The sequence below is a fragment of the Barbus barbus genome, assembly GCF_936440315.1.
Source record: "Barbus barbus genome assembly, chromosome: 45".
In the NCBI taxonomy this organism is placed as follows: Eukaryota; Metazoa; Chordata; class Actinopteri; order Cypriniformes; family Cyprinidae; genus Barbus; species Barbus barbus.
This window is the reverse complement of record NC_136723.1, coordinates 4,759,594-4,772,583: the sequence shown is the minus strand read 5'-3', so window position 1 is coordinate 4,772,583 and position 12,990 is coordinate 4,759,594. Positions and strand designations below refer to the sequence as shown.

Below are 12,990 nucleotides of genomic sequence, written 5' to 3'. Positions count from 1 at the left end.
TCGCTCTGATGAATGCCTCTCTTTGTGTTTGTTTTAACTGCGGGCTCTTTTTAATGTTTTACATTCTGGTGTGCTTGGGGAGACAAATTGATTTCCTGACCCTACAATGTGTTGTTTTTGGTCTGGATTTCAAATGTTTCACTCTCAAGTCTTCCCATAGGAAAGAGAATTACCAAAGGGATCCTTTTCATATCTCAATTATTTCTCCTCAACGTAAATGAGATTAAATGGAAGTCTTCTGCTACTCAGCTATTCCTAGATTCAGATTTCCAAGTAATCTCACAAACGTTGCCACTATGGTTTTAGAAGTGATTTTAGCAATGTCTCAAACTATGGTAAGATTAGCTAATATCTGAAAGTCTTTAATCAGAGATCTTATTATGAACTCAATTCGCCAGTTTTTCCAAAACCAAACTTCAGCTACACATTCTGCACCTAACAGCAGGCAAGGGAGTTTTTGAAACTTGATTGAAAAATGGTAAATATTTTTGCAATTCCGTTCGGTGCCACTTGTGGTGCAGAAATTACACACAGCACATTTAAATGAAACTGCAACTCTATTAAAGCGTAAGCGATTTCAGCAAACTTCCAATGTTTTGCTTACTCTGACCACATGCCCTCTCTCCAAAACGTTGCCCTCCAAAGGCAAAGTCAGCTCGATGTCTCAAAAACCCATGAACACTCAAAATGATTGACAGGGCTAGAGTATTTCCCATTATAAGAGTGTAGGCTGTTTTGCTGTTCACAGTCTAGGGCTGTCACAGAAACAGTTCAATTAATTGATCAAGACACATATTTCAATGATATACTGCATGTAAGGTAGTGGGAATATCTAGGCTGTTTGTTTAAGTGGCCAACAACATTGGCTCAACCAGTGAGTTTGGAACGAGACTACCTCTCAGATCTTGAAATGTGTGTTTCACATATGGAAGACATACAAACAGATTGGGCCTACAACTGGAGGTACTCCAGGAGCCAGGTTAGGAAGCATTGTCCCAAGTTGTGGAATAGCAATCATTGATCAAAGAAGTTTTTGTGTGGAGAGGGTGAGAAATAGAGATAAAAAGAGAGATAGAAGGCCAGATGGAGAGAGACTGTGAAGGACTTTATGATGGTCAATCCTGGATCCAAACAGTCTGGCATTGTCTTTCCTTCCTCCTATTTCTTATCTAGGTCTGTCTATCCCGCAGCCATTTGGGCAGAGAGAATATCAGTCCCTGAGGACATTGACTTCACTGATGAGATGCTATGAAGAAGGGAAGAGAGAGAGAGAGAGAGAAAGAGAGACAGACAGGGAGAAGTGGGGCGGGGAATCAGGAGGCAGAGACACTGGAAGAAAGAAAACAAGCGAGTGAGAGAGAGAGAGAGAGAGAGAGAGAGAGGGAGGGAAGGAGAAAACTGTCCTCATGCTGTCTTGGCATCGGTGCCACCCAGTTTCTCTCGGGCAGGCCAGAAGCCTCACGATCTACCTCTGTGTGTGTCTCCGCAGATGGCCAACATTGTGACGTCCTTCTGCTGTGTGGTGCTTGCAGCCGTGGTGGTGGTTTATGCCCAAAGGCGCAGCCAGCAAGGTAAGTCTACATTTTGAATACTTCCTCCATCTGTTGCGGGTCTCCGTTGTATGTGTTTGTACAGGAGCAAGACAATTTCCTACAACATCAGTTAGATATTTTGTAGATTAGGGATCAGTTTGTTCTTTTCTGGTTATGTGTCCTGTCTTCGTTTTACTTGTCATTTTCTTTGCGTCCCTCCTTCAATCTGTCTGTCAGAGTGGAACAGATAAGTCACATTGTGAGCGGAGGGTCAGTATCACCTGACTGTGGGGAGGGGTGTGTGAATGTGAATGCTATTTAACGCATGACCTGGCTGCCCGGAGACACAGAGACTTGCCTGTCACTGGGTCAAAAAGCTCCAGAACAAAGCAATCCTCAGAGTGTTTATTAATCTGTCTTACGTTTGGACCAGACATGTTATCTTGCTGGCTGTGATGGGTTCTCTCATGCTTGGGTGAATATGCAGCTATGTTGTTTCTGCATTCCATTTTAGTGTTATTTTGTGAGACAGCGGGGTGGAAGTGTTATCGAGACATCCTTGCTTCGTTGGAAGCTACTACTTTAAAGCTATTGTAATTTTCTGAGTTCTTATTCAAGCTGGGTACAACAGCATATTACGCCATTTCATAACAAGATGCAACTCAAGTTTCCATCAACAAGTAATTTGTCTGTCCATGGTGAAGGCAATCACAGCCAATCAGAACATATTTGATGGCGCTTACACACTGGAGAAAGTGTTTGATGGAAAGGAATGCACACAATTAATTTTAAGAGTTTGGAAAGAGTGATATAGTTTCAAATGAAGAAGGAACAGCTACTTGGATGAACTGACTACATTATAGTGCATTGCAGCAAAAGTGATTGGTCGCATGGCAAAATATCATACTTTAGTAGACTTTAGTGTTTAGTGATTGCTACCTTCCAGCAGAGTTTATCTCCAGCCGCGGAACCTGATTTTACCAAGTACGACATGCTCCTTGATCAACATCTTTGTTGACCCTGGAACAACATTGTGATTAACCAATCAGATCTGAAGAACCAGTTTATAGTCTTTTTGAAGTTTAGCCTTACAATCAGTGTTTGGTGCTTGTACATCAGTATCATTCATCTATCATTTCCTCTGATTTTAGGGATTTCTCATGGTTAAGGTTAGGTTCAGGTGTAGGGATATGGTCAAGACTAATTTTTCGGATTAAAATGTTGTTCCAGGGTAAACAAAATATGTTGACCTAGGAACACATCTAACTCAGCAAAATCGGGAAGTGCATCTCCAGCCCCAGTTAAATTCACCTGAACCAGCTAATCAAGGTTTTATGGAAACTTCCTGGCAAGTGTGTTGGAGCTAAATCCATTATGGATATTTGCCCTTTAGGAGCAAGATTTGGCACCCAAGTTTTATGCCCTTATGGTGCCCTATCTCCTTCGAAATCAATGGATTCAAAGCATTATCTGACGCAATGAAAAAAACTAAACAAAAAAACTTGACTCTAGCTTTGGGTAAAAAAAAAAAAAAAAAAAAAAAACAGATGCGAAACAACCTTACTTTTGGACTGTCGATGAACATATTTCTACTGAACCTTCAACTAGAACTTGGAATGGGATGAGGTGTAGTGGTTAAAGATCTGGTTTCGTAACAGAAAGCTTGTACCACCATTGTGACTCTGATCTAGACCGGGAGTGCCCAGTCCTGCTCTTGGACAGCCAACATCCTGCAGAGTTTAGCTCCAACCCTAATTAAACCCACCTGAACCAGCTAACCAAGGTCCTCCAGGCAGGTGTGTTGGAGCAGGTTAAAGCTAAACTCAGCAGGATGTTGGCCCTCCGAGAGCAGGACTGGGCATTCAGAACCTTTTTTTTTTCAGAGGGACTAATTTGTACGATCTTTTTTTTTACATTATTGACACACTATTTTCCTTTTTTGATATTGTGCAGTTGCTTTGACACAATTTACATTGTTAAAAGCACTATATAAATAAAGGTGACTTGACTTGACTATATATTGTCTTTGAAGTCACTTTCAATAGAACTGTCAGCTAAATGACTATACTTACTAAAGAAGGGCTGCCGACCCTACGCCAGCCAAAACTGCAGATGTAGCTTCAGTTTGGAACACTGTTTGAGAGTGATAAAGCATCTTCTTGGATGTCTCATGCTGTTGTCATCCCCCCACACCCCTGCGGCGGCCCACGTTTTGTTGAAGCGAGGCTCTCACTAAAGCTGATTACATCGCTATAATGCCTAGTCATTGGCATGTGTTTCTTTGGCAGGACAGTTTGATACGATGATGTCATGGCTGCTTATCTGCTTCGACGTGTTCTGATTGGTCAGCTGATCGCATTTAATCTAGACAGCAGTCATCACAAACCATGCAATGTCAGTTAAGCCTTTTGCATACGCACACACACACTTAAAAGTGGCCTCAGTGAACGCTAGTATATACAGACAGACGGAAATACAGATGGACAAACAAAAACTACGCAAAAACAGAAAAGATTACTGTTATATTACAGTACACAAACAAGATGTGTGCTTAATGCATCATTAGGATAGGTATAGTTGTTGATGAATATGTTTTAAAAGTAACCAAGACACATACAGTCAGTGACTTAATGAAAAATGTTTCTTAGTCAACAAGAAACATTTTTCATTAAGTATACTATACATTTTTATATACTACATTTTTCATTAAGTTACTATAATTGTAATAAAATTATATTTGACCTCTTGGAAAGTCTTTATTTGTATTCTGCCATTAAGAATCTCTGTGTTTATTTTTATTTATTTATTTTTCCTTTTGGGCAAAGCTTGATACTGCACCATATGTTTGTTTCAGTGACAAACTGTCAAAGCATCCTAATTCAGCTTCAGGTGGCTCTCTTCTCACGATCGTATGAATGTGAGTAATTGCCTTAGAGCTTTGTAATCCTTCCAAGTTGGGTTAGTGTAAAACAGGGGCTGTTGCTGGCCATGATTTGTAAGTAAAGTTGAAGACCAAATTACTTTCCAAACTTGTCAATCACAAGCATAAGGGTGTAAACCCTGGTTTTGCCAAGAAAGAAGTGTTCCTGCATCAAAATCTTTTGTTAGTCCTGGAAAAACATTCCAGGCAAACAACCATAGTTTTAACCCTATCTATAACCCATGCCTAGACAATAACTACCTAACCTAACAGCAGATTGAAATGATAGGTTAAGAATGTCATTCAAGCTCCATCACCTCCTGCATTCCATGTAAAAAACAGATGTGGGCTATTCCTGAAATGTCTGACTTCCGACATTACACTTACTGGATGCTCATGAATGGCATGCTATTGTTAGCTTTGCAGGTGTTTTAACAAAGAAGCCTCCTTCCATCCTAATTGCACAAGATAAACAATGCCATATAATGTTAACATATGTTCTGCAGGTGTATGACTATAAACATAGCGGATCATTTGCAGTGTTTAACCCACCTGTCTCCGCAAACATTTTCTTATTAGGTTTAATAATCACACCGTGTTGGAGCTTATAGATTAGTACCGTACACCCACATATCACAACGTTTTCAAGTTTCATTTTAAGTAGTTTTCTATTTTATTCTTTAAAAAAAATTCCTACCGAGTTGAATGGAACTCAGCATAAGCCTAAACCTCATCTGATTGGTTGACCCAAGATGTTGATCCAAGACTATTAACACTAAACAGTGTGCTTTGTTTTCCATCTGCTGTTACATCTTGTACATAGTTGAGTGTTTATGAGTACACTTCACTGACCATGAACTTATGTGTATGATCCCTGTGCACTGCTGCTGTGGACCCCACAATGATGAAATAATGTAACACATAGATGTAGCGGCACATGTACGGACAACTGAAGTGCAGAACACTTTTGACTTTCCGCATTCTTCTTGTACGTCCTGCACTCCAGACCAAAATGTAAATCATTTTGTATAGTTTAATTCCGTAACTTAAAATATGACAAAAACAGAAAAAGTTAAGTTGAAATACAAATGCCTTTGCGCATGCTGTACACACTAACTACGGACACTGGAAAGTTCAATGCTATGTCATTTTAAAGTTTTTTGATTGTGTTTGAGTTTGCGTGAAGGGGGCAGGGCTTATCATCAGTGCTCAATTTGCACAGGAAGTAATGTGAGTAATAAGAGCTCACTCTTAATTCCCAAATAACTAAAATAAAGTAAAATACACAACTGACCACTGCGTCTGCATTGTTTTATGCACTCGATAACATTTCCTGTAGCTCAAATAGTAGAGCATGGCGCTAGCAACGCTAAGGTCATAGGTTTGATTCCCAGGGAAAGCAAGAGCTGATAAAATGTAAAAACTGTAACTTGAATGCAATGTAAGTCGCTTTGGATAAAAGTGTCTGCTAAATGCATAAATGTAAATGAAACCAATGTTAACAGTGCTAATTGCGATTAGCATGCTCAAACCCTTTGTGGAAGTATGTTTTTTTCATGTTGAATTTATTTAGTATGTGAAATTAACACTGTATATTGATTATATTAGTAATTAAGCCATCGTATACAACAGGACAGTTTCGTAATTCTTTAATTTTGCTATGTATTCTGTAAATACAAAAACCCTGATTAGATATTTAGCTCATTTATATTTTGAGTATATTCAAATATATTTAGTAGGTAAATCACCATAAACTATATTCTTACTTGAAGGCAATATCGAGGAACGTTATTTTACGTTAATGAACACTTTGCACCTGTGTTGATGTCAACGTATATCATTGTTACATTAGTTTCTTATTAATACTGAGGATAAACAGTATGATATATGAGCATTTAAACTAACAAAATAACATATGTGGTGTAAATGGGATGTTAGTAATAATGTAAAGTACCTAAAAGTAGTTTTAATTTCTATATGAAAGACACTCATTTGGTTATTTTGCTATAATGGGTTGCACATGATTAAATAGATTTTTCCTCTCTCTCTTCTTCTTCGTCTAAATCTGACACCTTTCATTTCTGACACCTTATTTAATTGGTTAATATCTGATTTGAGTGAGAAAGCCATATGGCCGCCTGCATTATATTCAATGTTTTTCCTAATTAAACACAAGATTTAGACGTTTTACATATAACAGAAATATAAATAAATGGTAGAAATGTAAACCGTATCCTTTTGAACAAAAATCATGACGAAGTCTAGAGATATTTTTAAACTGGAACTAAGAACACAACCCAACCCCATCCCTCCATCCGAAACACACAGACAAAGCCTTGCTTTATGTCATCAGTCAGTGAGATTGAGTCCAGACAAGCCCATCTCTGACAGTTTAATTATTCATGAGACCCTAAGTGAGAATGAGAGCAAATATATTTCAGAACATCCATTGTCCTGGTCACTTCCAATTCGGCTCAGTGTGGAGAGGCTGTTGAATTCAATCTTTCACTTGTTTGTCTCTAGTGGCCTAAAGGGCCTCACAATACACAAGAGCGCTGTTTGGTGACGAATCGAGTATAGCAATGTGGAATGAATAATGTTGGTGAGTGATGTGTCTCATGTCCAGACTTGCTGGATTATGAAGCTGGCACACAAATCTAAGGCAAATTAATGATTTTCAGATATTTGCACTTTAAATGGGTAATTAAAAAAAAAAAAACGGGACATTGTCTTCGGTTGGTAATCTGTGATTATGAATAATTTGGAAGCTGTCTAGCTGTCCTCCTTAAATAGAGAAAACCAGACACCCGTTGGGGTGCAAGTGTGAATTTCATCAACAATTTTGGCTTTGTTAGAGGTGTGAGAGTGTGTGAACATTGCCTCCCTAGAGAATCTGCGTGGATTTTGTGGCGCAATTGCGCATTTATGTTCAGAAGTGTGAACCATCTCACAAACTCATACCTTGAATCGGCAGGGGGTGAAGAGAAAATAAAAGCGAACGTGGTGGCGATTTTCAATCACAAAAAGAAGCTTGTGAAAGAAGCCAGGTGCATGAACTGCTAACACCGTCTCTTTCACTACCATTTTCAAGGTGCTCCGGCACCACTTCAAAGATTTAAACTAAACACATCTTACATTGGGTGTCAGACGAGGAAATGTTCGTCAGCATTTCAATATTTGCTTGTTGAACGTCTAAAGGACTGTTTACCGCGGAAGATGTGCAAAAATAAACCTCTCACAATAGTGTATAAATCATTCAAACTTTCCCCTGTTAATAAAGTTCCTTTTCCCAGCATCAATCAATGCTTAAGATGTTCTCCTTGGAAATCCCAACACGGAAAGCATAAAATTGGCATGGCTACACACGCCGCTGAGGAAACAGCTGTTTTGAGTGAAGCTACAGATGTAGGCCGTGTACTTCCCTTCCGTAGTTGTACTGTTATCCTCCTTTAATTAAACTGTGGAAATGAGGCAATAAAGGGGAATCTTATGAATCCTGTCAAGGGCAGTCCAGAAACAAAGTATGTTTTTTATAAGTAAAAATGCATATTTATTCATCAGATTTTGGGGTGAAATATGAGTGAGGAAATGCATGAATCTCTTCAATATTTCTTCAACTTTAAGGGATAGCTTATCCAAAAAAAAAAGTTGTTTTACTTACTTTAAGCAAGACTTACTTTCTTCTGAAGAATATTAAGATATACTGTGTGTGTGTTTGTATATATATATATATATATATATATATATATATATATTCATCAAGATTTGACCAAAATTTTGACCAACATTCTTCAAGACATTTAAAATTCAAGATTTTTTTCAAGTCATGAATCTGAGTAAATGATGACAACATGTTCATTTTTGTGTGAACTCTATCTTTTAGTACAAGACACAATTTGATCTTTATTGTATGAAGAGAAGAGAAAATAGTCTGTGAATAATCATTTATAATGTGACAGTGTTATATTAACGATGCTCTTTTATTCTTATCACTGTGAGATACAGGAAGTTATGTGTCTTTACTTCCTGTCTGATTGCATCTCTGTACCCTCGAGAACTTATTTTTATAAATCCCATTCTTGTTCTTCATCCAGTGTCCATAATTATGATTTATTTTTATTAAAAATGAACATTTTAGACATTAAAGTTTAAGACAGCATTCTAATTTGAAATCAAGATAATAGCTTGATACCCTAATGAGTTAAAAAAAATGCATTTTGCACTTGTTGAATTGATATTTAGGATTGCTGTACTTTGCAAGGAATGTTAATTTACAGTTTGGCCAAAATTAGGCTGTTAGGGTAAAGTTATGCCCCCCAACCATTTTTCACATCATGTCTAAAATGCCTTAAATGCTGTTTTGGTTGGCCGCTCACTAGGTTTTGGAACAGAGCTTAAGTGTCCATCCCCTCGGTCAGGAGCCAAATATCATAGCCATTCTAGGATTTTGTGAGCTTGCTAATGGGGATGTTTACTCATGAAGGTCAGCACAGTTTTTAATATATTCGGGCACTGGGCTGGAAGTCTTAATGGAGCTGCACAATGCATTGCAGTCTCAGTGCTCTGCTGTGTCTAAATTCATCTAATTGGCGAGGCAGAGTTGAACTGCGGATCAGACTGCTGGATTTGTGAGAGTTCATGCGTAGTGTTCTTGTTCAGTACAGTGAACACTGCTTGACAAGTCAGAGTCTAGTATTATTTCTCCTTAGTCAGATCAATAGAGTTTCCAAGAATTTCCAGGATTCGGTTTACAGTATTCTGTAAATGATCTTGCAGAGAATTAAAAAGAAGTTACACTTAAAAAGTGTAACTTCTAATTATGCTGCTTGTTAGTAGTAGCACTGATTCACTTTTATTCAAAATTTAGAATTCCCTGTGCTAAGACCATCTAACTGCCCAACTGCCAACATGATCCAAGCTCTAATGGACAAAAAAAAAATAATAATAATTGTAATCTGCAATTTTAATGAACTTCATTAAGTAAAGCACACACCTACTGATGGGCTAGCAGTAATCATGTTTGATTCAGACGGCTGTTAATGAGTATGCCTGGAGAATAAGTGATACATTATGATGCTTAGCCATGACATAATTATACTATGCAATAAACTACTGTTTTTCCAAGACCAAAAAGAATTATCTCCCAACTTGTATATTATTGCTTTAGATGAAGATTATTAACTCTATTCTCTTGTTCATTATTCCCCTACTCCCTATAAACTACTGGCAGCTTCCTTCGGTGAGTCTCTCTACAGCATTGCACATCTTGGCAATGAAATCTTTGCCCGTTCAAGACAGCAGTTTTTGAGTCATTTCACACATGCTTAATTGGACTGAAGTCTGGACTTTCATTGCTGTTAAGCCACACCACAGCAGCTTTTGCCCAATGTTTTGGGTCATGACCCTGTTGGAAAATGGATTGTCTTTCATCCCCAAGAGCTCATCTGCTGATAGCGACACATTTCCTTACAGGATTTTTCCATTGTTAGCTTCATCGAGTTTTCCTCATCTTTATGAGTTTTCCAATTTCTGCCGCAGAGTAGCATCACAAAAGAACAAAGCTCCCACCACCGTACAGCACTGTGGAGTTTGTTCTGAAAGTTCTTATTTGGGTCTCAAAGAAGATGTAATCTTCCTCCAAATTGTTGAGACAAATCTTGCATGACAATTAACCAACCTAGCCAAAGTAAAATTAAATGGAAAAACAATACAGTTAAATTTAATAATTATTTATAATAAAAAATAAATAAATCAAACCTCACTCTCTATTCAGTTGAGTTTCCTTTGCATGACAACTAAGCAAATAAAAAAAAATATATATATATTCAATATATATATTGTCACGGTTTAGTTTCCTTTCAGTTCTGTTTTGACCTTATTTGGTAGTTCCTGTTCTTGTTTCCTATTAATTAGTAATCATTGTTTAGTCCTGTCACCTGTTTTGTGTTAATTATCTCGTTTGCTCTTTTGTTTCCTGGTCTTTATAAGTCTTGAGTTCCCTGGTCTAGTTTGTCGTGTCTTAAAGTTATGTTAACGTTGTTCAAAGATTGTTTTCGTATATGATTAGAGGTTACAGCTCATGAAAGTAAAACATCCAGTATCTCAAAATATTAGAATTTTCTTAAAAAAAAAAAAAAAGGATTTGCAAAGCAGAAAAGTTCAAGTTCTTTAAAGTATGTTCATTTATGCACTCAATACTTGGTCGGGGCTCATATAGCACAAACTCCAGCATCAGTGAGGAATGCCATGGAAGTGATCAGCCTGTGGCTCTGCTGAGGCACTATTGAGTCTTCAGCTCGTCTGGATTGTTGGATTGACTGTTTCTCATCTTTCTCTTGAAAATATACCATAGATATCATATGGGGTTCAGGTCAGGCATGTTAGCTGGCCAATCAAGCACGGTAATATCACGGTCAGCAAACCACTTGGAATTGGTTTTGTCAGTGTGGGCAGGTGCTAAAGTCCTGCTGGAAAAGGAAATCAGCATTTCCATAAAGGTTGTTAGCAGATGGAAGCATAAATTGCTCCAAAATCTCCTGGTAGACAGATGCATTGACTTTGGACTTGTTAAAACACAATGGACCAACACAAGCAGACGTCACGGCACGGATCTTAACAATGAAACTGGAGTAGCCTGCCTTAAAGTAAAAAAATAAATACATAAAATGTGGTGATTGTTTTGAGCTAGGCAAAATTAAGCTCACATTGTCATCACAGCATCCTGTCTGTGTGATTATTCTCTCTCCCTTATAACAGCGTCTTAAGCAGCACATCAATGCATCTCCCAAGGCTACTTCATGGACTATCCAGACAGCTGTTTAAATCACCCACACTTCCACACAGATGTTTTTGTTTGTAAATAGAAACTAATGCGGAGGACATGAGCAATATATTTCTGGTGTGGACAGTGTGTTATTTCCCTATTTCCGGTTAACTGTGAATGCAACTTTAGTGAGAAATGAAATGCCTAACAGATGCAAATGGGGAAATCAAATCTGGGGTCTGTATTGCATATGTAAAAAGGAGTGTGAAGGTGCACATGCAGTGTTTGAAATTGTCTCCATTTACAGTACTGGGACAATCACTCGCATACGGAATAATGTGGTGGCAGCCCCTCTCTCTTCTGTTTACTAATTTGTAAGTATAAATAAATAGGTGTGTGTGGCATTGCTTTGTCGTTTGATGTCTTACCTGTTTGATTTTGAAAATATGTAAATCTGGGAATATGAAAATATGTACATTTGTAATAATAATAATAATAATTAAAGCAACATACAATAAAACAGCCCCTTTTGTCCTGCCACAAACATGTATAGTACTTTGTTGATATATATTTTTTCAGTATCTTTTTTTTTTTTCACAGCCTGTATTTTGAATTACACGTTAAATTGTGTTGCATTTTAGGGTTAAAGGAAATGTCTGTAAACTCAATGGATAATGTCCTGGCAGAAAATTACTTTTGAGTTTTTCTCTAGATTTTTTTCCTTATTTGATAGAGCCAGACGTCGACTATTCAGACCGTTCAAAATAAACAGAGTAATGTTTTGAAAGTTTGTCAGTGTTTACACTCTTTGGGGATATCAACGTATGAATGGCTTACTCATAGTTGTCTCTGCACATTACACAGCGAGAAGAGAGTATTTTAAGACCAAAAATATTACACACTTCACCTTTAAGGTGCAAATCCGCCTAATCCTTTGTATCCCTTATTGTTAAAGTGCATTACTGTTTCACTGCATGCACACATACCCAAACATAACATTTATGAGCAGGTACCCAGATGCCAAAAAGCGAGTATTAAAAAGGATTTTTGAAATTTAATCCCTAGTGTCTTGAATGATCTACCAGGTATTGTTCAACCTCTGGCCATGCAGACATTTTCCATATGCGTTTTCGTAATTGCATGATTAACTTTACTTTGCCCTGCTTGAATCTGAGTGTTTTTCCTGCTGTTGTTCTCAGAGAACCAATTTAAAATATGCAGATTAAGTACCTATCAGATGTCAGGTGGTATTACAGAAATGATATATATTTGCAGCACAGGGCCACATTTACAGTAGTGTACTATAAATCTTAAAAGTTGCAATTCCAGTGCATTATGTGCATGGTACGAATGAAGAGACACTGACTGGAACTTGAACCTGAGCCATATATAAAATAGAAATACTGCAAAGCACTGGAAGCTCTTGCAAAAGGAGTGGAGCTCTTTAAGATTTGCTGCAATTGATTTGCTGTGATATTCTCTGTTAGCTATCAGAGTAAGAAAAACACCCCCATGCTCTGTCTGTAACCTTTTCAGCCAAACTGACAAAAGTGATTCAAGCTAGGAAATTGGTTCAAAGGAAGGTGGAATTGGATTTCCAAACTACAGCACCGTGGATGGATACCGCCGCCTTAAACATGCTCGTTGGGCTAAAGAGATTTCTGAGACACTCGGGCAAGACCTCTAGCAGGAGAAGAAAGCCAGTTCAGCTCAGACACTAAGCATTTCAACAATAAGCCATCTGCTATCAGCACAGCTAAACAGAAATATTACAG

General features: G+C 37.8%; 1 protein-coding gene across 1 annotated transcript in view; it reads left to right on the top strand.

Moving 5' to 3' along the window:
* Window positions 1-12,990, top strand: part of LOC306863764 (ciliary neurotrophic factor receptor subunit alpha-like) — a 174,195-nt gene that overhangs the window by 54,980 nt on the left and 106,225 nt on the right. The window contains exon 2 of the mRNA XM_079407314.1: window positions 1,490-1,571. Coding sequence (XP_079263440.1) covers window positions 1,490-1,571 — 82 coding nt within the window. The remainder of the gene's footprint in view (window positions 1-1,489; window positions 1,572-12,990) is intronic.